The 26707-nt window shown below is 44.3% G+C and overlaps 4 protein-coding genes across 4 annotated transcripts; 2 read left to right on the forward strand and 2 right to left on the reverse strand.

The window, feature by feature from the left end:
- Window positions 7307-11010, forward strand: LOC8086044 (mitochondrial uncoupling protein 1). The gene is made up of 9 exons (XM_002450034.2): window positions 7307-7644; window positions 7790-8023; window positions 8163-8241; window positions 8385-8518; window positions 8648-8746; window positions 8832-8936; window positions 9558-9632; window positions 10351-10437; window positions 10561-11010. Exons 1-9 carry the CDS (start codon window positions 7348-7350, stop codon window positions 10594-10596), a joined length of 1146 nt encoding a protein of 381 aa, XP_002450079.1. The 5' UTR covers window positions 7307-7347; the 3' UTR covers window positions 10597-11010.
- On the reverse strand, window positions 11013-11849 carry LOC8079947. Its single transcript, XM_002451287.2, has one exon. The coding sequence runs from the start codon at window positions 11701-11703 to the stop codon at window positions 11167-11169; it is 537 nt and encodes a 178-aa protein (XP_002451332.1). The 5' UTR covers window positions 11704-11849; the 3' UTR covers window positions 11013-11166.
- On the forward strand, window positions 11889-14807 carry LOC8086045 (protein prenyltransferase alpha subunit repeat-containing protein 1). The gene is made up of 10 exons (XM_002450035.2): window positions 11889-12159; window positions 12246-12524; window positions 12656-12766; window positions 12854-12944; window positions 13115-13183; window positions 13315-13392; window positions 13669-13755; window positions 13979-14029; window positions 14124-14339; window positions 14468-14807. The coding sequence occupies exons 1-10, from the start codon at window positions 12044-12046 to the stop codon at window positions 14612-14614; spliced, it is 1245 nt and encodes a 414-aa protein (XP_002450080.1). The 5' UTR covers window positions 11889-12043; the 3' UTR covers window positions 14615-14807.
- On the reverse strand, window positions 14823-17452 carry LOC8079948 (UPF0503 protein At3g09070, chloroplastic). The gene has a single exon (XM_021461159.1). The coding sequence runs from the start codon at window positions 16949-16951 to the stop codon at window positions 15317-15319; it is 1635 nt and encodes a 544-aa protein (XP_021316834.1). The 5' UTR covers window positions 16952-17452; the 3' UTR covers window positions 14823-15316.

Below are 26707 nucleotides of genomic sequence, written 5' to 3' on the forward strand. Positions count from 1 at the left end.
TTCTTGGCAGCTAGCTTTTCATCTTCTTTTCTTTTTGTTTTAGCTTCTCTTCTTGCTTGCCTCCTTTGCCTTCTCTCGGGGTCGGTAGTCATACCACCATCAGGCTTGAGGGTGGAGTTGCTGGCTGTTGAGACTGATAGCTCACTGCTATCACTCTCAACCAGCACATCCTCAGCTTGTGCAGCTGGAATGGACTTATCCTTCGCCCCCGAGCTTCCCGCAATTTCCATACTTCATGCGGTGAAGCGTATACGAAGCAACTTAGCTCCGATACCACTTGTAGGATCTCTGGACATATAGGAAGTGGCCTAGAGGAGGGGGTGAATAGGCCTGTTCAAACTTTTTCAGCAAAGTTTATCAGTCACACAGGCAAGGGCGGCAGTGAGGCCCTCCCAGGGCGGCACTACCGGCCTCAACAGAAAAACAGACAAGCTTAACTGAATTGATTCAAACTTTACCCAAGGAAATTTAGATCGACTAAATTTCCAAGCTTCCTGCAAGATGTTAGAGCACAAGTATGTGGCTAGAATGTGCTGAAGCCTCCCCACCAAGTAGATCGGCCTCAAATCCTAACACAAACTCATACACAAGTGAAAGCACACAAGACACACGATTTTTACCGTGGTTCAGCTGTTGCCACAACAAGGCTTGGCCTACTCCACGTTGTTGAGGCGCCCACACTAGGACCGGCTTAGCCACACAGGCTTACCTTCTCCTCGTTCTCAAAGCAAGGATTTTACCCCTTGCAAAGAGTGAAGAATGTATTAGTTGCAAGGGTAACCTTACAAACCTTCCCTTGGCTGCCACACACGTTGGCAAGCTCTAGGGCGACGCCTAGCCGGCTAGGAGCAAGCTCCAAGAGTAACAAACTCAAGGCTGCCGGCCAAACGTGAACCAAAAGCTCTTTTTGACACTAGGAATCAATGGATCTGCTCTCCAATCGAAGTTTGCTGCCTTTTCCCTCAAGTTTTGATGGTTGGAATCAAGGATTGGCTTGGGGGCTTGAGGAGCAACAATGGAGGGAGAGAGAGGTGAGCTCTGGTCAGTTTGCAACGGTTGGGAGCGAGGAAGACGAGCATGTTACCGTTTGAGACGGTCTGATAGGGTATTTATACCCAGCTCCCCAACTGTCATAGGGTAGGGCGGCAGTGCCACCCTTAGAGGGCGGCAGTGCCGCCCTTGCCTGAACCAGCCTGAAAACACCAAAGTGTAGAGAGAAAGATATGCTGGCTAGGCTTGGGTCTGAGGATGTTGATGAGCTTTTGAGCTTTTGGTTCACAATTTGATCAACAAACTTGGAGTCCCTCTTTGTAGTACGGCTTTTCCTATACTCAAATTCAAACCGAAAATGAATTAAACCTCCTTTGGAGCTAGGAAAGCCATCCTTTAGAAATGGGGGATCCTCCATCGTATTCAACAACCTCTTTGCTATATTCCCTGCTTGTAATCTCAGCAAATCCCATTAGTTCCCTAATTCGGTGATCATCAACGCCAAAACCCACAATAGGCTTGATTGCACTTACAGGCTTCCAGGGCATCGAGGCGGGAAGAGGTGGATGACGAGCACTTGGTGATATCGTGTTCTAGATTCATGAAGTGTCAGCTCCAGCACTGAAAGGTCATTATGGCTAGAGAGGGATGAATAGCCTATTTTTTTAAAAGAAAATCTACAAAGCACTAGAGCAAATGATTAGTATAACAAAAGGCATAAAATAAAATTTACTCTAGCTCTACAAGGGTTGCAAGACACCTATTAAATAATCCTAGTTACTAAGATCACTAGACACACAAAAGCTATGTCACTACAAGCTACACTAGTGAACTAATCTACACAAGGCAAAGCTAGCAATTAAAACTAATTATACTGCTTTGTGAGAATGTAAATGGTGAGGATGTGATCTTATATCACCGTGTAGAGACAAGTGAACCAATTAATATGATGAAGACCAATCAATGGGAGAAATTCAATCAAACACAAGAGATGGCCATAATGATTTTTCTTCTAAGGTTCATGTGCTTGCCGGCACGCTAGTCCTCATTATGTCGACCAACACTTGGTGGTTCAATAGATCAGAAGTGTTGCACGAACCTCGTCCTCATGTAGGACACCATAAGAACCTATCCACAAGTTAGGTAGCTCGATGACACGACAATCCACTAGAGTTGTCGTTGGTGCTCTACCAAGAAAGGCACACGAACCCCTCATAATCATTGGGAGATGGTCACAAATAATCACCAACTCATGTCAATGCTCCTCCACTACTCTAGGCCATCTAGGTGGTGGCAACCACCAAGAGTTACCAGAAAACTGCAGCCATAATGATCCTCAAGTGGCACTAGATGCAATCACCCATGCAAATGCATTTAGAATCACTCCCAATCTCACTATGACGATGAATCAATGATGGAGATGAGTGGTAAGTGTTTGCTTAGGCTTACAAGAATGTCAAGTATGTCAATGTGCCAAGAGAGACACCCAAGAGTTGGCCACCATGTACTTATAGAGGTCCCCAACAAATAGAGTTGTTACCCTCTAAAAAAGACCTCTGTCGGAGCGTCAGACGTGGCCTAGCATCTAACGTTGCCCTGACAACATTGCTACATTGATGCCACGTGTCCTCAATCAAATATGACTCGTTGATTGCTAATGGTCACTTAAATATTAAAGTTCTCAATTAGAAGGCATCGTACGTGTCAGGTGCTACACACCGGACGTGCCACCTTACACGTGACGCTACTCAGAGAGTTCAGAAACTACTTGGGGTTGCATTAGATGCATCCGACGGTGGGCCACTTGACACAACTCAACGTCCGACGCACACAACTTGTAACCATGCTTGTGATAGTTGTTGACATCATGCTACACCGGACGCTCAAACAGTGTTCTAGTTGCGTCCGATGCCAGAGCATCGGACATGTCGGTGTACCACTGTTTGCTAAGACAAAACACTAGCATGCTTTGGACGCTGCCCTAGCGTCCGACGCATCCAAGATAGTGTTCGGTGAGTGCCCGCAACTTCTCCAAGCTTTCCTCCCGTGTAATAGAAAATAAGCATTTTATTTCCCCAAAAGTACCAAATCCTGCCTTGCAAGCTTAGCGTGAGGGAGAGAGAGAGAGAGACCCAACTCCTCTCCACCTCTTTAATCCTTGCTCAAAAGTGCTAACCGCCAAGTGTACCATCTTGTGCACATGTGTTTGCATATTTTCATAAAAAATTTTAAGGGTTAAGTTGCCACACTAGGTTCTAAATACATACACATGATTTAAAACAACTAGTGGCACTCGATAGAACGCTTAGCAAAAAAATTCCCCTCTTTATAGTATGGCTATCTATCCTAAGTGTGATCACACCATCTATGGTGTCTCAATCACCAAACCAAAACCCTAAGCAATACCTTAGTCTTGATCTCCATAGGGTTTTGTTTTCTCTTTCTTCTTTTTTAAGTTGAGCACTTGATCACCTTGTGGTCATCACCACCATCACTATGATCATCTCTTGCTCCACCACTTGGCATGCACCAACCTCATCTAAATCACACACTTAGCATAGAGGTTAGTACTTTGGGTTTCATCAATTATCCAAAACAAAACTAGGTCTTTCAAGCGCTCATCCTGCTCGTCGAAACTATGGTTGAGCTTTGCCAGTTCATCAAGCATGATCTTGAAGTTGGGTCCCATCGCACCATGGGGTCGCTGGAAGTGGGTGTAGTGGAATGGTTTTGATGGTGGGCGTCTAGGATGAAAAGGATGAGTCTTTGATACCAAATTATTAGCACTTGAAAGAGAGAGAGGGAGGGGAAGTTGGCAGAGCCAGAGGTAGAAGAAGAACAACAACGAGGAATGATTGTTTAGATTGAGTTTGAGTTATTGTTCTTCAATACATTGCGAATTGGATCCCACTCGGCACCAGAGTACAACTTGTTGGGCTTCGCCTGGCACTTGGGCCGATGAGCATCTTCTTTAGGATTAGTGTTAGTTGGGCTTAGGATGGACAGTGCTAACAACCCTATATAATAATTAGCTAGCAAGATGGAATAATTAACATTGTAAAAGCATATTAAGTTGTTGGGTGGTTGAGTTAGAAGATAAAATTCAAAATCCTCATGCCTGTTGTGGTGTTTTGGACAATAATATATAATCACATAAAAGGTACAAAGGTGATGTATTCTACAAATCATGGTTTTCATTATTGTGATGGGTTGTGTGTCAATCTCAAACTATGTTGTGGATATAAATGCGAACAAGAATGTGCGGAATCTGAGAAAGAGCCATAAAACAATCAAAGTTGCTGGTACTCATAAATAGATTAACTGCCTTGCTCTTGTACTAAAGAATTAATATAGGTTACAAAACTAGTGAAGAGCACATTGGACAATAAAGGGGGCAAGTTAAAGGGGGAAGTGAAAGAATAGAATAATGCCATGGCTACTTTTTACAAGTAGTGATGGATGGATAATAAGCAAACTGTGAATTGGAACAAGCTATAGGTTATGGTTGGTCAAAGAGTGGAAGGCAATATGGCGAAGGAAAACTGGAGTAACAGAGCAATTAGTACAAGTACTAGTAGATCTTCTCGAGGATATTGGTGGGGATCTCTTCTTCAGGAAGGCACCTGTGAGGATGGTGAGGGGAATGGGCGTCATGTGAGGATGGCACATGAATCGAACGAATTATGGAAGTGAGATGGAAGAGGTGAAGGGTAGCGCCCTACCATGGCGGTCTTCTTTTCAATGACAAATTCAAATCAAATACCTATGAACTTCATGACACTGCAGGAGTCGTCATCCTCCTCGTTCTCCTAGAGCCGACGGTGATCATGCCTTTGCTTTGCTTGGGTCGACTCGACGACAATGAGATTGTGCCATTGGGGGAAGGAGTCAAGGAGGAGGAGGAGGAAGGCGTCCATCCCTCTATGTGGGGTCTCTGTCCCTATTGAGCCACGACATATGAAAAAGTCTACTTTTCCTCCCATAACTTTCACAAAAGTCCACTTTTCCCCTCTCAACTCCAAAACCATGCAAACCATCTCCCTCCACTTTTTAAACCTTGCATTTTATCTCCCTTAAGCAGTTTCAAAGGTGGTTTTACTACAATGAATGGTGGTTTTGCTACAGTGATGGTGGTTTTATCTTTATCTTTTTAATTATTTCAGCTGAATATTTGAAAAATCATAGTAAATTATAAAAAGAATCATAAAATAGAAAATACAATTTTGTTAGACTCCACATAAGTAGATCTACACAATGAATATATAATATTATATGCTTTAGTACAAAGTTTTTGATATAAAGGTTTTGTCTTTGTCTTTTTTATTTATTTTCGCTAAATTTTTGAAAAATTATAGTGAAAAATCATAAAATAGAAAATCCAATTTTGTTAGACTCCACATGAGCATATCTACACATATAAATATGGTATGCTTTAGTATAAATTTTTTGTTGTAGCTTTAGATCTATGCTTTTCTATAATTAATTCATATAATTCATAGCTACAACTTCTATAATTATTTTGTCGGACTAAAGCATACCCATATTATATGTTCATTCTGTATATATACTCATGTGGAGTCTAACAAAATTAGATTTTTTATTTTATGATTTTTCTATGATTTACAATGATTTTTCAAACATTCAGTCAAATAAATAAAAAATAAAAACACAAAATCTTTATAGAAAAAGTTTTGTACTAATGCATACCATATTATATATTTACTGTATAGATTTACTTATGTAGAGTAAAAAAAATAGATTTTCTATTTTATAATTTTTCTATGATTTATTATGATTGTTTAAAGATACAACCAAAATAATTAAAAAAGGAAAAGACAAAACCACATCACTATAGCAAAACCACTATTCACCATAGCAAAACCGTTTACGAGAGGTAAAATGTACGGTTTAAAAAGTTAGAGAAAGTGGTTTGCCCAATTTTAAAGTTGTTGGAGGAAAAATGAACTTTTATGAAAGTTTTTTTTATGCCTCAACCCTTCAAGTACGGGTTGTAGTATCTAAAACTCACGTACCAACTCACACCACGACAACACGCACTAACTCACACATGCACATGACACACCCAAGTACGGAAGCTAAACCTACACCTTAATACCTTAGGGCCTGTTTAGATTAGGAACGAAAATTTTTTGGGTGTCACATCGGATGTGTCGGAAGGATGTCGGGAGGGGTTTTTACAGACTAATAAAAAAACAAATTACATAGCTCGTCAGGAAACTGCAAGACAAATTTATTAAGCATAATTAATCTATCATTAGCATATGTGGGTTACTGTAGCACTTAAGGCTAATCATGGAGTAACTAGGCTTAAAAGATTCGTCTCGCGATTCTCAACTAAACTGTGTTATTAGTTTATTTTTTTATCTATATTTAATGTTCCATGCATGTGTCTAAAGATTCGATGGGATGGATGAAAAATTTTTGGGTGGGAAACTAAACAGGGCCTTATATGAAGAGGCTACATATGGCTGAGAGGTATCCAAAGTCATAAAGGTTTTGCACGTGACGGGTACGTCATGCTGACCATTGTGGCGTATCTATATGTGAGGCTTCAGAAAATGGGAGAAAACTCTAGTGGAAATTAACTCTTTCCCATGGCACGTGGTCATTCATAGATTCACGCCCTTTTCATGGCCTGGCTTGGCCCATTAAGCGGCCCATGAACGACCGATCCAAACTTGTCATCATCAATTAATCAAACCTGGTTCCAAAATGAAAGTTGTCTTATGCTGAAGAAATGTGCATCGATGATGAAAAGGGCAACCGCAAGCTAATTACTGCTATATACAAATGTATATTCTGGCTTGCCTACTTGGCCAGCAATAGCATGGCATCCTCTGGTTCCTGCCTACCTTTTCCACGTTCTTGTGTTGTGATGAATGAATCACGGAGCACAGAGAGAAAAGAAAAAGACAAAAAGGAATAATGAGGGGAACGACAGCCGTGTACTCCATCATCACCTAACATAACCATTCCGATTCATAGCCGACGATGACTTGGTCGGAATCCTCGCTCATCGCCTTCTTTCACGACTACTTGGAGTTGAGTTGATGCGCGCCTGAGTCATCTCCGATTTCCATGCCCAACAAGGAACGCATTGCGTGTACAGACGTTTCACAAAACATTTTGGGTCCATTTTATTTGGCAGTGTATTTTTTTTTGAGATAAAAAAATAAAATAAATTTCCATTTATTGCGCTGAATAAGAACTACAGTATAACTGGAAAAAAAAAGGCAAAGAAAGGAAAAAAGAGAGGAAATTTTGTTGGGCGAGTCCGCCGAAAGCCGAGCCCGAGGCGCCGCACCAACTCCAACTCGTCTTGTTGTCGATTGATTGATGATCTCCGTCCGCGTCTGCATCCGGAGTCCGATCTCTCCTCTGCTCTGCCTCTGCTTTTTTTTTTTTTCTCCAGCCCCGCCCGCCCGCCGGCCTGCTTGCTTGGTGTTGCTGGCTGCGGGGTGCGGGAGCCACAGCACTCCACTGCATCCCCCGGTTCGTCTCTTCGCCTCCCCCTCCTCCGGTTCGTCTCGTCCTCACCCCGCAGCAGCCATGCCGGGGGACCACGGCTCCAAGGTCGACATCTCCTTCGCCGGCCGCTTCACCGCCAGTGCCATCGCAGCATGCTTCGCGGAGGTATCTTCTATCTACCCGTCTTCCCTTCTCCCCCGCTGCTGGATCGCGATCGCCCCCAAATCTGACTTGCTCCCTTCCATTTCCTTGCCGCCGCCGAGACCCTACCATCCCGTCCCATCCCCCTTTAATAATTCGTCGCTCGCAGATATGCACCATCCCGCTCGACACCGCCAAGGTCAGGCTCCAGCTGCAGAAGAACGTCGTCGCCGCCGCTGCCGCCGGGGACGCCGCGCCAGCGCTCCCCAAGTATCGCGGCCTGCTCGGAACCGCCGCCACCATCGCTAGGGAGGAAGGGGCCGCAGCGCTATGGAAGGGCATCGTCCCGGGCCTCCATCGACAGTGCATCTACGGAGGGCTCCGCATTGGCCTCTACGAGCCTGTACTGTCCTCACCTGTCCTCCTCTATCAACTATTTATTCTCTCATTAATTAATTATAATTGCTCATACATTTCGTTTCCTCCAATCAACTATTTATTGCTAATTTCCAATGCCAATCCAACCAACCACTTGCTTACAGGTCAAATCCTTCTACGTCGGCAAAGACCATGTTGGGGATGTGCCTCTGTCCAAGAAGGTAGCTGCCGGCTTCACAACTGGTATGGCAGGATGGATAGGCACCCATACCTTGTCTTCATCCACTATTTCTTCCATTCACCCATTGTTACTCTTCTCATAGATTCATCAACATGTTGAAATTTCACACTTGACATTAACTAAGCAATCCTCTCCAAAATTGAAGGTGCCATCGCTATCAGCATCGCCAACCCCACTGACCTTGTCAAGGTCAGGCTCCAGGCTGAGGGCAAACTTGCCCCTGGTGTGCCACGCCGCTACACTGGTGCAATGGATGCTTATTCCAAGATTGCTAGACAGGTCCGTGCCGCCTGCATGCTCTTCTCCTAGCTAATCCACCCTTCGTTTGCAACTGTTTTGCTCCCAGTCAATAACATTAGACGTTGGCTCTTATTATATGTGTAATATATATGCTTGGCTTATCCTTAGGAAGGGGTTGCTGCTCTGTGGACTGGCCTTGGACCAAATGTAGCGCGGAATGCTATCATCAACGCTGCTGAGTTGGCCAGTTATGATCAAGTCAAGCAGGTCTTGTGTGCTTCTTTTAAATTCTCCTCAAATAACTGCATTGGCTCTTTCATTTACTTGCCTATACAAACTGTATCCGCTGCAGACAATTCTGAAACTCCCTGGGTTCAAAGATGATGTGGTCACCCACCTCTTTGCTGGTCTTGGTGCTGGCTTCTTTGCTGTTTGTGTTGGTTCCCCAGTTGATGTGGTAAGATGTCCTTTGGCCCTCAATTAACCATCCCTTCGTTTGTGTTTGTTTCCCTTTTGTGGCAGTGTAGTCAAACATTGTTTCTTGTCTGTCCAACCTTCAATTATTTCTTCCTACTGATACTTCCTATGCTATGTCAACCACCAATATTAAACTGAGGACATGCTGCGCAACATTGCCAGTCTCTCTTTTGTACCCTTGCCAGTTAACCTATTCAGGAATCATGCCAACCGAAGTTTATACTGTATTCCAAATTCCCACCAAAAAAAAAATCAGCTTAGATTGTCCCTTTATGCCACAGGTTTAGAATTTGAGATCGATCGTAGTCTTCCACCATAGCTATTGTTTCCCCTCTTTCCTCTTTTCGTGAGGTCCACTCTTACAAAGATACAATTTAACTCTGCTTTTCATGCGTGAATTCTAATTTGTGGCCATGGATCCTGGTTGTTTCTCTGGAAGTTATCTAGTACGTTGTTGTGGTCATATCCCTGGAATATTCTGTGTCATTGAAAAATTATTGGACTCTGAATTAATGGCTTTATTCTCTGCCTGTAGATGAAGTTTCTACCTTCCTCAAGTGCAACTTGAGACTGAGACTGATAAACAGTTACCTTCTTGCAGGTTAAGTCGAGAATGATGGGTGACTCAGCCTACAAAAGCACTCTCGATTGTTTTGTGAAGACACTTAAGAATGATGTATGTCTCAGTTCCACACCGCTATTCATGTTATGATTCTGGGTTCAAATTTAGATGGGCAGAAAATATACAGACATGACCTTCCACTGAACATGTCTAATAGTTGCAGTAAGAATATAAGGTGTAATCCCCTAAAAACTCATATAGTGTGTAATGTGTTCATCACAAGTAGCCTTGCTTGGAGTTTATTTGACTTGATAATAGTATTCACTGTATCATGGTGACAACCATGTGGCATTCCTCAATATTTGACATTCTTAGGAGCAGTTTATTTTTTTACCTTCCCAGACCTGTCTTAAGCAGTTTTTCCTTTTTAGAGAATTTGACCTGATTGAACAAGAATTTGTCTCTGTACTCAGTGCATTGAGTAGTGCACTGTCTTATTCCATCATGTAGTGTCCATTTTGTTTCTTGATCTTGACAGTGACAGCACATAGGAGTTGTCTTTTGTGCCCTAGCAACTAGCATGGTGCAACAAATGTCTGGTCTGGGTAAATTGTTCTTCAGAATATCCTGAGTTTATCTTCCTTTTGCACCATTATTGTTGTACCTTCCAGAGTTTCTGCAGCATATTTGAACTTTGATTTGTCAATTTAGTTGTAGTGACCGGGAACTGAAAATTCTTTTTATGATGTAGAGCTACTCTATTGTACCTTGTTAGTGTACAATGAATTCCAGAAGGCAGGCATTAGCTAATGATTAAGTGGTTACTCTGCAGGGCCCTTTGGCATTTTACAAAGGCTTCCTGCCAAACTTTGCAAGACTGGGATCCTGGAATGTGATTATGTTCTTGACATTAGAGCAGGTAAATGAAAATGAACCCCCATGCCCTCTCTCTCTCTCTCTCTCTCCATCAGATTTTCAGCAGAGTGGAAGTATTTGAGCATGTTAAATCCAATATTAACACAATGTTTGTTGATCTTGTCAGGTTCAAAAGATGTTTGTGAGGAAACCGGCAAGCTGAAGATAGAGGTTTTGTGGGTCAGGTGGCGTACAATGGCGCACACAGTTTTTCTTCTATAGATAAGGGGAAAAAAATTCACACCTTCCCCTGAAGAATTGGGGAACAAGGACAAATCTGACACTTCAATTGCGAGAATAAATCACAGCGGGCGGTTGCATGATCCCTGAACGATTAAATTCACAACTAGCAAACAGATGTGAGTAAACAATATGTGGTGAATGTTGGAACTTGAACTGATGTAGTTCAATGGGGCGGCCTGTTAATGATGAGCATCTGTTGCATGTTTCGAATCGATTTAATGATTTGTTTTTTCTTACTTGTACTGAAATGTTTTGATCGGTATGACGATCAATGTGTGTGTAGAGTAATCCAGGTGATAAATGGTCTGCAGTGCTTGATTGTTATGTGATATCATGAGAACGAATGATAGTGGATTCATTGATCGTGTGGGAGCAGATGTTATTGTACTTAGGCAAATAAACATAATGCAACTGTTTTTACTGAAGAAGCAAAGCAGCTGCTGCTATGGTGCTACACACACGTTCCTGACAAGGAGAAGCAGCCAGAATTTCAGATGTTGCTCCTGATCTTCATCTTGCCGAAGAGCGAGTGCCTCCCCTCGGCGACGACCTGCCCCGTGGCGGCGTTGGCGACGAGGACGTGCGTGCCGGAGTAGGCGCCCTTGTGGCCGAGCGCCCTGGCGGTGATGCGGAGGGCGTCCCCGGGCGCGGCGGCGGCGAGGTTGACGAAGTTGACGGACATGTCGACGGAGACCTTGAGGTGGTGGCCGTCGGACACGGAGGCGGCGGAGCCGATCTCGTCCACCAGGGCCACCACGGCGCCGGGGGCTATGTGATTGTCGCCGGCGGTGAGGCGTGCGGGGACCGTGAAGGAGCAGAGGATGTGGCCCGGGAGGATGCTCTCGACGCGGATCCCCTGCAGAGCGAACCCCTCGAAGAAGCTGGGGCTGGGGCTGGGCTCCCCCCGCGCGGCGGTAGCAGCAGCAGCTCGTCGGTTCAGCGCGTCCACCAGCGCGCCATCCTCATCGCGCACCCTTACCTGCAGCAACGCCTCCTTTATCAGGTCATCAGAATCAGAAGCCGCCATCTTTGCCTATCCTTTCCTTTCTTCCCCTTGGTTGGGATTGGAATCCCCTAATAATAATAAATATAAAAAACTAAAAAAAATGGGGGTGGGGAGGTGCCGGAGCAGGACAAGGGAGAAGAAGGGATGAGGGCATCAAGAGTATGATGATCGATATGACGTTTTTGCCCCCGCCGTTATGTCAGTCACTATTCCTGTTTCTCCTCGCTTGGGGTCCGTCTGAGTCGGTATCGGAATCGGATTCAGAGGAGCCGCCGCCGCCGCCGCCCATGGCTGGCGCTCCTGTCGCTGCCTGCTCTGATCCAAATTATCCCCAAGCAAACAGAGACAAGTAAGGGACCCAATGGAACTACAACAAGAACAAGAATCAGCAGGGGAGCACCAGGAAGGAGGTGAGGAACAGCTCGCCCAAGATCTGCTCCACGCCTTCCAGCGAATCCTCCACGACGACCCCCTCATGTATGCTTCTTTCCTAGCCACTTTTCTTCGTCCATTTCTTGATTCCAGTTCCCAAACCAGGGTATGATAGATCGATACTTTCGCAGTGATGAAGTGGGGTTCTTGCACCCAACACAGTTCTGCTCATTACAAGTAGAAGATGACGATTCCAATTCCCAACATCCGGAGCCTCACCATACAAGGTACTTGTGGTGCAGAGACCACAAGCTCGCCATCTCCGCCGAGATCCTGCCCAGGCTCTACCGCGCTGCCCGGGATGCCTACTGCAACGCAAGAGTTGCCCCGCTGTCGCCTACTCATCTCTTGAGGCACACCAAGGCACTACTCATACTTTGTCCTGACCTACTTACCGCATGGAACTCCAGGTATGCCCATGCTGTCAGCTATCACTCACAGTATGTATGCCTAACTAAGCGTTCCATTGATGAGTACTGCAACCTCCATGCACCGAGAGAAGAAATTCCATCTCCAAATAGCAGTCTCTTCTTTCCTGCAGGAAGATGGTGCTATCAGCAGAGTATGGTTTCACAAAGCTCAAGGATGAGCTGCAATTGTGTGCCTTGATCCTTTCCTACTCGCCAAAGAACGAGAGCACATGGAGCCATAGGTACACCCGGTGACTCCTGCGTGCTGGTTTCTTTTTATAATAATAAAATAAAACAGCATGGAGTTTAAAGTTAACTGTCTGCCACAGGAGGTGGGTGATAAAACAAGTTGCAGAGCAACATCAAGATATGTCGGAGATTATAGAGAATGAATCAATACTAGTCAAAGAGATAGCAGAGGTTATAATTCACAAATACTTGCTTATTCAAGCTGCTAACAATGTCAACTTGACTGAGCTCATCATACTACATTCATTCCATATTGTTTTTAACGTAGCTTGTAATTAAATTTCTCCTATACGAAGAAGGTCCATACAATACGCAGAAAAATAATTTTACGCCTTTTGCAGAAATCGAAAATGAACTACCGTGCGTGGAGGCATCGATGCTGGCTTATTCCTTACATGACACGGAAACAGGTGAAGATAAATGATTCAGACTCATTGACAATTCCTTGTCCCTGATTCTTAATCTTGTAACCGGGTTTCCTAGCTACAGAATATCTGCTTGTCATTTACCGTGCTGAACATTTGAATTCTGTTTCCTGAAGGTGCTGGATGAACTGAAGAAGTCAACAAGATGGAGTGAGCTACATGTTGCTGACAATTGCTTCTTTCACTACCGAAGGGTTAGTAGGTTCCCTATGTTTACAGTTGGTACTACATCATTCCTTGAAGCAGATTATATCTGATTTGATTATTCATATTGACCTGTAGCATCTTTTTAAAGCCTATACAATATGTTTGCAGACCAGAGCTTTTCAATGCACACCACGATTTATACTTTATGTTGTTTTGGACTTCCATTTGTTGACACATTCCAATGGCATAGCACACATCCTGTTTGCCAACCAGTCTGACTGACAGCATGTGTATTTACCGGCCTTCTTGTTGCATCCTTGCAGTCCCTTCTTCTTGAGCTACTAGAAAGTCGCCTGGGGAATGGAGAGGATTCCCTTAGTTGGGAGTCAGAAACTTACCTTCTATGGAAGGTATCGATGTATTCGATCAAAAGCTAATTACCTTTTTCCTACAGTTATTTGTAATCACTTCAGGCATCATATCCTCTCTTTCCATTATGAATATGATACAAAGCAGAAGACAAAGGATCCATGAATCATTGTGTTTTACAACATTGGTTTCCTTTATCCTATGGTTAGTTGATACCCACCCATCTTGGTGCAAACTAAAATTGAAGTGTATATTATCTGACAGGAGGAGCTGAGGTGGGATGAGATGCTGATCAGACACTACCAAGGGAGAGAGGTTTGAAAATTAGCCTGCTGCTGTTCTTCCCACTTGTGATTCTGGTTGGTGGAGTGCATGTTTGCTTATGCTATGCGGGGATGTATTGGTGCAGTCATTGTGGAACCATCGCCGGTTCCTTTCACACTGGTGGATACAGCGCTTGCTCACTGTTGAAGAAACCTGCCTCTCAACGATGTCCCAGGTGGATCTATTTGTGACCCAGGAGATAAACCTGCTGTCAGAGTGCTTGAATGACCCTGAGGATGAGTTTGATGAGTCACGTGTTCAAGCAGAGCTTTCAGCACTCTACATCCTCTGGATATCAAAGGCAACCACTACCCGTTTTACCCAGTTTGCTTAATTGCTTAGTGCTGGTAGTTTGCTAGGATAGATTCTTTTGCTCTCAAGTGAAGGATTCAGTTTAGTTTTGACTGGGAAACTATTCGTTGGATGCAGCAAGTCCCGGCATTGAAAGGGAAGCTGGAAGAGAGGCTGCATCCCATTTCCATGGGGAGGCTGCAGGACGTGATGGAAAGAGCCTGCAGGCCGGAGAAGAGGCGGTTGTGGATGAATCTGCTGGGCTTGGTTGATCAATCCCGCTGACAGAGATGGCCCCCTTTCTTTGTTGAGTTTGAGGGTGTGAGCTTCGATTGCAGCTGTAATGTAAAAGAAACAGGTGGTTGGTTCAGTTTCACACGTGGCATGGAGACAAGTGTTTGCTTCAGGTCCTGCGTTATTGTAAAAACAAACTTCTATTCCTCTCTTAATTGAAATGCAGAGCTCCTGCCATTGTGTGTGCGTTTTTTTTATAAAAAAAACAAATTACTGTACACCCAATGCACAAATAGGATGTGTGTGTTTAGTTGGGACTTGGGAACAATGTTGGTTGTTTACCCCTATCATTTTGCTGCATCTATGTATGTCCCTGAATGATCCTGGCCTGACAGCGTGCTCGAATTCAATAGACAAGAACAAGCAAGAAAGAAAGAAAGAAAGAAAGAAAGAAAGGCCTGTACGTGATAAATAAGTTGCTAGTAGTGCTAATAAGTCGTTTATAGTCCCCACCCACCTGGAAGTAACAAGCTAAGGCCCTGTGTGTATGTAACTGGCTAACAGCTAGAGAGTATAGTACAGTACAGTATAACCCAACACATACAAGGAGGGACTAGCAGTTCAGTTCCCCACTAGCTAGCTATGGCCCACCTTGTCAGCCAGAAGAAACTACGTACATCGGACGATCAATGAGTGATGCCGAAGGACACATCGAATTTGATGGATGGATCAACAGAGCAGCGGCAGCAGCAGCTAGAGTCCAAGCGTGCTCCTCCTAGTCCTGGCCTTAGCAGGCATCGAGCTGAATTCATGTTTGGAATTGGAAGAGGAGCGCCTGGGGATGTTGGGCGGCCGGCTGCCGCTGCTCAACTGCTGCTGGTGGTGGTGGTATTGCATTCCCACTCCCACTACCATCTGCGGCGGATCAAGTTCATGATGATGCCCCGATCTCGAGTAAGAAGAAGACCTCGTGGTGCTCAGGTTCCTCTCCAGCAGGACCTCGTCCCTCCTCGTCCTGAAGCCGCCATTGGCGGCATCACGCATGTCCAGACCAGAGATGCTCCTCCTCCCACTCAAATTCCCGTTCCCGATCCCAGTGCCGCTGAAGGAGCTTCTCGCGCTTATGCTGCTGTTGCACCGGAGCATCTGCCCGTTGTACCCCCTTGCCCGGAGCTCCGGCCATGGGTACTCGTACTGTCCTCCTCCTCCTCCTCCTGCTGCTGCCGCCGCCGCTGCCTCTGCAGAGTACTTCCTGCTGCTGCTGCTGCTGCTGCTGCTCTTCTTGCTTATGAGGCCCCAGATGCTCCACCCCTTGATCCCCTTCTTGTTAGGCTTGTTGCTTGCCGGCGGCACGCCATTGCTAACGCCATCCCGGTCCCGGAACGGGAACCCCGATCCAAAGCTCCCGGAGAAGTCGTCGGCGCGGAGATTGTTGGGCCCCTGCTGCTCCTCCTCCTCGTCTTCCCTGCTGCAGTACTGATGATGGACAAGCACGCTCTGATGATGATGATGGTGGTGGGCCTCATGGTAGTGGTACAGCCTTTCTGCGGCGATTCCCGCCGGTGACACCCTGGCATTGCCGTTGGCTGTGGCGGCATTCATCATCATCATCATCCTGCACGTCGCCTCGCTGTTGTTGGCGTCGGAGAAGGAGTTGCGCCCAGAGGTGGTGGAGCGGTCCACGCTTCGGCGCCTCCTGCTGGAGCTGGACGAGTCCAGGTAGTAGTCCCTCGTCTGCACGGAGCCGCCGGGTACCGCCGCCGCGGCAGCAGCATTGTCGTAGTAGTAGCAGTAGTCTTCCTCCACGGGGATTTGCCCGTCGGAGCGTGGGACCGCCGGCGCTGCCATGCGGTCGTCATAGTCCTCCACTGGCAAGGACAGCATCGAGGCCGGCAGGCGGCCGAGCGCCGGGACGGGTCCCGATCCCGACCGGGCGTCCCACGAAGCTCGTCGGGGGTCCGCGTCGCAGGAAGGACGGTGCGGCGCGGGCATCTCCATCTCCGGCAGTGGCACGGGAATGACCACGGGCTCCTTCTTGCTCTTGCGGCGCCATTGCTGCAGCTTCTTGCCGAGGAGGCCCCCCAAGGACGACGACGACTTCTTGGATTGTTGGTGACTGTGTGAGCGGGCGGGCTCCTGCTGGTGATGGTCCTCCTCCTCCTCCGGCAACGCCGCGGCGATGGGCTGACCGTGGCGGAAGAGATCGCAGGAGCGGCGCTGCGGCTCCACCGCGGCTGCAGAGCGCGCGTAGGAGAAGGACCTGCAGCGGCGTAGGTCGGCGGCGGAGGGAGGGTGGAGGCCGGCGAGGCGGTCGCGGAGGCAGGCTGGGCAGAAGCCGGTGACGGCGACGCCCGGGTGGAGGCGGCACACGGAAGCGGAAGGATCCATGTGCTGCTAGCTGCTGTCAATCCTCCATCATATCATAATTAATATCCTCCGATCGATCTGGCAGGCAAGCACAATGCAAGCTCTCACACTCACTCTCTGTCACAACACTTGACTAGTCTGTCTTGTTCTTCTCTTTTTTTTTTTTGCGACACTGTCTTGTTCTTCTCTTGCAGCTAGCTAGCTAGTAGTACGAGGAAGAGAATGGAAGCATGGAAAATGGAATGGAGGGAAGGAAGAAGATGGCCTGATGAAGCCACGCACCCACAGCCACAGGCAGAAAAAAAGCAAAGCAGGCAGCAAGAAAAGAACAAGCACAAGGAAACTGTGCTGCTACGAGCCTAGTGGCCGGACACAGCAGAGCAGGCAAAAGATCGAGGAGAGACAGTGCCTGACAGATGACTGCTAGGATCGATGCATTGATGCTATAGACAGAGGCCTGGTTTAGTTCGCAAAATTTGTTCTTTTTGGCTACTGTAGCATTTCGTTTTTATTTGACAAACATTGTTCAATCACAGAGTAACTAGGCTCAAAAGATTCATCTCACAAATTATAAGTAAACTGTGCAGTTAGTTTTTATTTTCGTCTATATTTAATGCTCCATACATGCGACCAAACATTCGATGTGAAGAGGAATTTTGAAAATTTTTAAGAACTAAACAAGGCCAGACAGGCATGCAGCTGAGCAAAGCCGGGACACACACGCGCGCAGAGTCCTAGCTAGCTAGCTGCTAGAGAGAGACAGGGGAGGCCGGCCGGCTCTCCCCTCCTGCCGCTGTCCCCTTTTCCTTTTTTCCCCTGCCTAGCTAGTGCCTGCTTCCTTCTTTATGCTTTCTCTTTTGCTTTACTGCTACTCCCGACGATCCATCCATCCTTCGTCGTCTCCATCTCCATCTTCAGATTCACAAGACTACTATCATAGCATCCCTATCCTACTAGAGTACATTATTGTATATAGGAGTATAGTATGCTAGCTTAGCTAACAACATTTGTCTTGTCTACACTGCCGGTGGTTTCAGCTGCTTCCCATCTTGTCCTCTCTCCTTCAATTCCTTTCTCTAGCTTCTTTATACTCTCTCTATCCTCAAAAACTTCAACTTCTAGAGTTGTTTTAAATTAATTTTTTAAAACTTTAATTAAACTTTTAGAAAAAACGCTAAGATTTATAGTACCAAATTAATATCATTGAATTTATGAATATATTTTCATAAGATACTCATTTTATGTCATAGATATTAATGTTTTTCTACAAAGTTGGTCAAACTTTAAAAAAAAGGTTTGACTAGCACAGATTTTAGGAGTTAAAGCTTCCAGAGACAGAGGGAATATATGTATATCTAATATATACTCTATATTTGGAATATCGCCTTCATGTGTGGAGTACTCCTTTTGATGAAATATATGTAGTCTTCTCTAAATTGCACCTATTAGAAATATAGGCAAATTCATGTTTAATTTATTTCAAAAATAAGACTTACACAGAATAATCATGATATCATATATGTGCTTGTTTAGATTAAACATCATGGATATAAATATAGCACTTATCTGAATAATATCATGCAACTTATTGTATAAACAAAGCAGGATCATCATCCAAACAATGCTAACCAACAAGGTTTTGATCAACAAAATAAGACATGGTGCTTTGCCGATATAGTCATCCCGATCGATGTAGTGTAGTTAAGAAGCCGTGAAGACTCTTGCGCCGGGAGGGAGACCTTGTGCGCCGGGAACAGGGAAAGGACGAAGCGAGTAGTCATGCCACTGCTGAACACTCCCTAAAGATATGATTGCCGTCCTCACCCAAGCAGGTGAACCCGATGGACGGAGACATTCTGGAGGCCTACTCTTCCATCTCGAGTGCACACAGGAGATGGAATGGAGAAACTCAAGTGCTATTGATTTGTGATGTATTGCGTGTTAGATCAACCGAAGGAGAGAGTCTTAATTTATAGACGTCACATAAGGGAGATCAAGGGAATGAGCTCCAGGTGCCACGAAGAGGAAGGGCCAGCGGATGCGGACGGTTCAGGAGAAACTCCTCTCATCATTACCACTAGTTGCAACTCTAGTCATCAATGGAGCTAAGTGACAAAAGTTAAGGCTCGCCTGCCTGCTCGCCGCCTGCCTGCCTCGCCTCCCATGGCCCGGCCTGGCTTGGCCACCAGTGGCAGCGACGTGCGCATGTGGTACTTATCTATTCTTTTTTCAACTTCTCAAGGTAACCAACCAAGGATCAATCATTTAAGTTGAGTCAATTTTCACTTAAATCCTCATACGGTACTAAACCATTTAATATGCATTAACCGAACCGAAGAATTTACTTGATTCAATAAATATTTAATGGGCCAAGCCCACAAAATATCTAACAACACCGACTTTAACTCTAATACGCCTTTCCCTAGCTTTCATTCTTCCCTATCTACTTCTACTAATAAAATACAATTTAATCAATCAAAATCAACTTACCTGTGCCACCCATCATAATTTAACATCGTCATGTGTAGTATACATACTCATTGTCCACCCCCACACACCACAAACATAGACTTACTTTAATTCCTATTGCCACGGCCATATGGGCTTATATTTGCATAGGTGGAATCTATGCTGCCAAGATACATATGATACTAAGTATCAGATATGATCAAGGATCAATCATTTAAGTTGAGTTAATCTTCAGTTAAAATCCCATATGATACTAAACCATTTAATAGGCATTAACCGGATCATAGAGTTTACTTGATTCAATAAATATTTAATGGGCCAAGCCCACAAAATATCTAACAATCCCCACCAAACTCTAGGGTTTGATGCAAATCATACTCAGTACCACATTCCTTTTATATACTAGAGTTTCAATAGAAATTGTTAAGTTGAAAATCCATCTAGAGCAATAGCAACACTCAGCCACAACTGAACAATGGACAAAACCTCGAATTGATATTTTTGTGTGAGATGAATCTTACTGAGTCACACTTCTTGGCTTTTTCATGAGTATCTAGAGATGACCCACATCTCATAGATTGTGACTAGCAATCAAACTCATATAGGTGTGTTCCTTCTAGGATGTTCTGTAGGAGAACATCCTTGCTTAGCCAAGCCACTCAGATCACATTAAGAGCTTAATCAACCTTCCTTACATTATTGGAGAAATGGTGCATCTCAAATGAGTTGGACTTTATTCTAAGGAGTTTCTCCCTCAGTCATCCACTACCTTGTTGCGCCATCCTAATTCACAGGATCTCTGATCACATAGGATAGGTTTCCACTATAGAATGACTTCAAGTGGGTCTCAAGTTCAACTCCCTCGACACACCTTCTATCACATTGCATAATAGACCCTTAGTGAATTGATATGCTAGATTCTTGGTTGTATGGACATAGTCCAACGCAATTACTCTAAAGTTTCTCAGTTTTCTGACAGTCTTCAGACTCCTTTTCACATGCCTTGTAGACTTCATGTTGTCCTTAGAACTGTTCACTTTTTATAGAAATAGTTGGTATAGGTTTCTCCACAACCGGTAAATCCATAAGGAGTTCACAAAGCCACTCGGCCTCAGCACCAGCGGTATCTAATGCTATTAATTCTGTTTCCATTGTAGACTTTGTTAAGATAGTTTGCTTGCAAGACTTCTAGGAAACAGCGCCACCTCTAAGCAGGAACGTGTATTTGCTCGTGGCATACAACTCATCGGCATTATAAATCCAGTTAGCATCACAATAACCCTCTAGTACCCTTGGATACTCGAAAAAGTGAATGCCATAGCTCATTGTACCTTTCAAATAGCGCAATACTCACTCAAGAGCACACCGATGAAAATCTCTCAGATTTGACACAAACTGGCTTAATTTGCTTACAACAAATGAGATATCAGGCCTCGTGGCGCTAGCAAGGTACATGAGAGAACCAATTATTTGAGAGTATCTCAATTGATCTCTTGAAATTCAACGATTATTTCTCAGTATCACACTTGGGTCATAAGGAGTTGGAGCGAGTACACAGTCACTGTACCCAAAGTGACTTAGTACCTTTTCCACATAGTGAGATTGTATAAGAGTTACCCCACCATTTCCTTTGTCTCTCAGTAGCTTGATGTTGAGGATAACATCAGCCCCACCCAAGTCTCCATTTCAAAGTTATTAGATAGAAAAACTTTCACTTCTTGAATCACATCAGTATTTCCAAATATTAAAATATCATCTACATACAAGCTTCATTTACTACAAAGCCTGCTAAGGTTAAAGTTTTATCAAATTTCTCATGCCACTGCTTTGGAGCTTGCTTCAGGCCATACAAGGATTTCAGCAATTTACAAACCTTACCCTCTTGACCTTTTGCAAAAAGTCCATCTGGCTGATCCATATTGATCTCTTCCTCAAGCTCTTTGTTTAAGAAAGTTGTCTTAACATCCATCTGGTGGACGAGAAGACCGTGTTAGGTAGCCACAGATAAAAGCACACGAATGGTCATCAAATCGGGCCACAGGTGAGTAAGTGTCAAAATAATCTTCTTCTTTCTTTTGTGTATAACCTTTGGCCACTAGCCTTGCCTTGTACTTCTCAATAGTACCATCAATCCTTAGCTTTTTCTTGAACATCCATTTGCACCCCACAGGTTCACATCCATAAGGACGATCAACCACTTCCCAAGTCCCATTTGATAAAATAGAATGCAAGTGCGCGTCTAGACTTTGCAAGTACGCGTGTGACTTTGCACCCATGGGTCTCATTGAGGGCGGGCATCATTGATGATGGGTTTTTACTCCACCCGCACCAAACCTAACCCATTGTCATCCCTAAAGCATGGCCACCAATGACCACCAACTAAACAGAGATGAAAGCAAATGGTAGGCAGTCTCTAAATTCCACCTATTGCAAAGACGAACTTATAGTAGCCCAGTCTTCCCCCAAAGTCCCTACTGATTCTTCTTCCATGCTCATGGTCATATCAAAATGTCTACAATGGATGACTTTTGCTTCTTCATTTGTAGGTTGCAATTTGTCCCCTCCACCCTATTTGCCTAGCCTTATGCCCCCTCCAAAAGTCCAAAACTACCAAACAATCCATATTTGGAGCACTAGAACTTAGTGGCGGATCTTGTTAAGGGGAGAGGAAAGATCATAGAGGAAGAGTGGGAAGAGATGTCCTAGGCCATGGTCAAGGTGACAACCCATAGTGGAAGAGTGGTTGATCACCTTTTCTCTTTCCGCCATGTCCTCCTCATCTTTCTACCTTTGTCCCAACCTAGTCCATAACCAAAGCAAACAAATAAAGGAGGGAACTAGAGGACCAGAAAGATGGAGGACAACAAAATAGTCACTTCATATCAAGAACCTATTGAAAGTGGCAAATGAGAACAATTGCCATGGTCCCAAAGATGGCCCTTCTTGGTAGGTTGGGTGGGCCGACTAGGGCATAGGAAGGGGCGGTGGCCCCGACGAAGGGCACCCTAGCACGCCGATAGAGGACGCAGCTAGGAGGGTAGTGCCCCACCTCCACCACTTTATCCCATGTTTTAGTCATTTTAGGAAAATATATTTAAGAAAAATAGATAGATAATTGTTTAGAAAAGTGCGAGTCAAAATTTGTTAGGAAAAAGCGAGTTTATTTTAGGAAAGGAGAATCCAAACACATAAGGACTCCATGGTAGGTTGCTTGGTGTGCAGGTCTTATAAGGACTATAAATATAGGGGCGTTGTATCTCAAGAACAAAATAGAGTCTTGCTTTTTAAACAAAAATCCTCTCTTTCTTGCTCCAAGTGCCACTGCCGCTCTCCCACGCTCGCACGTTGCCACCACTAGCACCACAATGTGTTGCCCTAACCGTACCACCGCCCCAACCAATTAACCCCTAGGAAAGAATCATCACACCTAGTATCTGGAGACCAGATCGATCCTATGGCCTCCACCATCGCCACCATGATCGCTTAGATGAAGAGGATGCTGAGCATCTTCTTGGGCAACATTGGCAACCCCTTCAATGAGCATAACACAAAGGTCACCAAGCTGGACCTTCGCCTCACTAACATCGACTCTGGTGCTATGCCCGAGCTTCATGAGGCCTTAGTTGAGGAACTTGAGAAGGAGACCAAGCAGATCATGGAGGACGCCGACCATGCCTTCCTCAAGAGGAAGCAAGAGGCGCCCACCACCATCATGTCTCTTGATCTGGTGGACACCATGGCAAGCAAGTTGTTCACCCCAGCTACCCCATCTGAGGAGCCACCGAGGAGCACCACTGAAACCTATGCTACAGCTCCATGGTTCGCATCATGGATCATCATCGGGACAACAACGACTGTACCAACATTGAGCCTCGCTTGCTGATGCTCACTGGCGCCCTAAACTCAGGGGTGCGAGGAGGACGCACCATGCTCTTGGCAGGAGCCATCATTGGCCAGGGCATTCGGATCCTCATCAACACTAGCACCACACACAGCGTCACTAACTCCAGTACCGCCTATGCCATCGGCCCACTATTAATTAATTGAGACAGGTCTTCAACAATAAAAAGGAAGATATATGGCAACAAAGGATAACCTTGGCATAGACCACATGACTGGGAGAAGGGCATCGACAACGGCCCATTGAAGCGAATCGTGTCACGCACCGATGTCACGCAAACCATGACTCGGTGAACCCACTCACTTTGAATGCCCAACTTCAAAAGGACATTTTTTAGGAAGCTCCAATCAACACGATATCATAAGCTTTCGATAAATCCAATTTATATGCACAGAAATTTCCTCGATCATCAGAATTAGTACTAATGGCATGAATGTAAGCGTTCAAAGGCTATCAGGGCATTATCGGTTATCATTCTACCTGTAATGGGAGCACTTTGGCCCAGGCGAGACGATCTCCTGCAAAAACGGTCTCAAACGGTTCAGAATGCATTTAGAGATAACCTTATAAATGACGTTGTAGAGACTGATGGGTCTAAAATATATACGTACTCTCTTAACAGATATCTCTTACTTGGAACGAATTTTGGTTATTCAACTTGGGCCAAAAATGTATATTGAGCTGATTGTGACGATGCATGCATGTATGTCGATCATCGATGAGGCAGAGGCTGGCACAGGCGCAGGCATGGCAACAAGCAGCATTAGCTGGCTGGATGGACCCGGCCCCGGTGGCTAGCAAGGCCGGGGTGGCCAAGCCAACCATGCATGCATGCTAGATAATGATGGTGATGATAATACTCCCAAGAACAGGATACATCATGAACGAAGATGATAATTATTATTCCAAGCAAGGCAGAGACAGACAGGCATGCTTGATTTATTTGACTAGTACTAGCATATAGCGTAGGGTTTAGCCAACAATATACCCCCCAATGTGCGTGTAATGTTGCTGTCGACCCACACCTTACTGCTGTTGAGCATCATCATCATTCTGGTGCTAGTACTACTACCATGCTAGCTCAGATGCATGTCACAACTGCTGTCACACGTACGCCTGCACTGATCGATCATGGTTGCATGGGAGCTCTCAGTGCTGCAGTGACACTAGTTGGCAGTGCAGACTCTCGGGATCACGCACTGAGCATGCATATAAAAAGGAAATAAATATAATAGTACGGTGGTGCAACAATACAATCTCCTATTCATAAAAAATATGGTTGTCATGCTCACCGCTAAAAGTACTATTCATTGATTTATTGAAATAGAGAAAAACACTACTGGCTGTCATAAAAAATATAGCTTATAACACAAGTAAATGAGCGTGCAAATATATTTCAGACTGCCGATTGGGAATAGCATTTGCAGGTTTATAACACTAGTACAGAGAAGCTCTATGCTGGCAGTGGAATTTATTTTTTACATGCGGTTTCAATTAAAGAATGTCTATAAAAATAAATTGGCGTGCCCAACTCCAAAACCGCCTGTGAAAATCAATTTTCACAGACGGTTTTCCTAACAAAACTGTCTGTAGAAATCATATATTTCTACACGCGGTTTCTTAAGAAATCCGCCTGTAGAAATAATTTAAAATTGAAATTTTTGAGTTTTTCAAATGACCTCGTTTGAAAAAACTATCAAAATGAAAATTATAGATCTCGAAAAGTTATAAAACTTTGTAGTTGATAATTTTTTTATTTGAATTCATCTTGTCGTCGAAAACTATGTTTGAATTTCTCAAATTTGAAATTCGAATTTTGTAAATGACCTCAGAAGGAGAAACTACCAATATAAAAGTTGTAGATCTTAAAAAGTTATGAAACCTTGTAGACAATTTTTTCCATTGGAATCTATTTAGAGCCTCAAATAATCAATATATGCTCGGTTTAGGATAATATGTGAGAAAATTAAACTCTAATATAGACACAACTGAGAGATCAGTGAAGTGGTAGAGGAGGCTATGCACAAGGGCGTCTATGGTTCAAATCCCATCGGCTGTGGAGCGCGTGATTTCACGCAGAAAAAACGCGACTTGCAGCCAATGGGCCTTCCCTGTAATTAATTTTTTTTCTATTTTCAAAAGTCGATCTGTATTTTCTATAAAAAGATTTCTACAGACGGATGACATAATTGAACCGTCTATAAAAATGGATTTCTAGAGGCGGTTCAGTTATGTGAACCCTCAGTTACCCGCCTGTGAAAAAGTTTATTTCTACAGGCCAACAGCGCAGGCGGTCCGTCAATCCGCCTGTAGAAAGGGGTTGTGAACCGCCTGTATAGTACCTCTGTGTACTAGTATAAAACACGGCTTATAATACACACACTATATATATTTCCATATATAGATTTTTAGATTCCTAAACTTATCTTGAGCTTCAGTACTACTTTGAATGGATTTTGACTCAATCCATACGCCAACATGGCATACTGAATCAATGATGATGTGGATTTAGTTTATTAGGTCCAGTACCTAAACTTGTACGATGGTGTCATCTGGCACCACCTACATATTTGAATTTTAGAAACTCTATTTTTGTAGAAGCATCTCTATCTAAAAGACTAAAACCGCCTCTAAAAGTAGTTTCCTAGACGACCTATCTCTAGCAATATATTTGATGGGGACGGAGTTCTTGATTTTTCGTCAGGTAGAGATTACTATCAATTTGGTCGGAGAGCGACACACTAGTTTAAATAGCGGACTATAGTGCCGCTATAGCGACCGGAGAGAGGTCATGCTAAGCTATTGTTGTTTTTGGCACTATGACAACTACAACCAAAATAGCTGACTATAGTGCCGCTAATCCACTTAGCGGTAGCGCTATTGGTTTTACATAATATGCCCCAATGTGATAGCCTGTTGAGCTCACTAATTTGATATTTTAGTCAATTAAACAAAAGAGGTTCATGAACCATGTTGTAGTGTCATATTAGTTATGTTACCTAGACTTGCGAAACCTTAGAAACATATTTGTACGTGTTCATCAAATTTCATATTTGCCTTGTTTTCTGCATCAATTATGGGTGTTTTCTTGTTTTTCTTTAAAACATTATATGTCATAGCGCCGTAATAGCGCTGTTATAGCTTCTAGCTGCTAAAAAAGTTGCCACTAGTTTGAATAGCTACTATTTTAAACTATAGCGATCTGGCTTTAGATCAAAAGACCCAACCCTACAACCTTAGCACCATGTACACATCTCCTCTTGATATCAATTGTATCACAATCCGATTGACCTCATCGAGAAGGCTCATCCCTATTGAACATCAAAGAACATATGAAAGAACAAGATACAATGTAACTCAAGTAAAATGGCAATTGTGGATGTATGGTTCATTAATTGAAGTTGGGT

Source organism: Sorghum bicolor, chromosome 5, assembly GCF_000003195.3.
Source record: "Sorghum bicolor cultivar BTx623 chromosome 5, Sorghum_bicolor_NCBIv3, whole genome shotgun sequence".
Lineage (NCBI taxonomy): Eukaryota > Viridiplantae > Streptophyta > Magnoliopsida > Poales > Poaceae > Sorghum > Sorghum bicolor.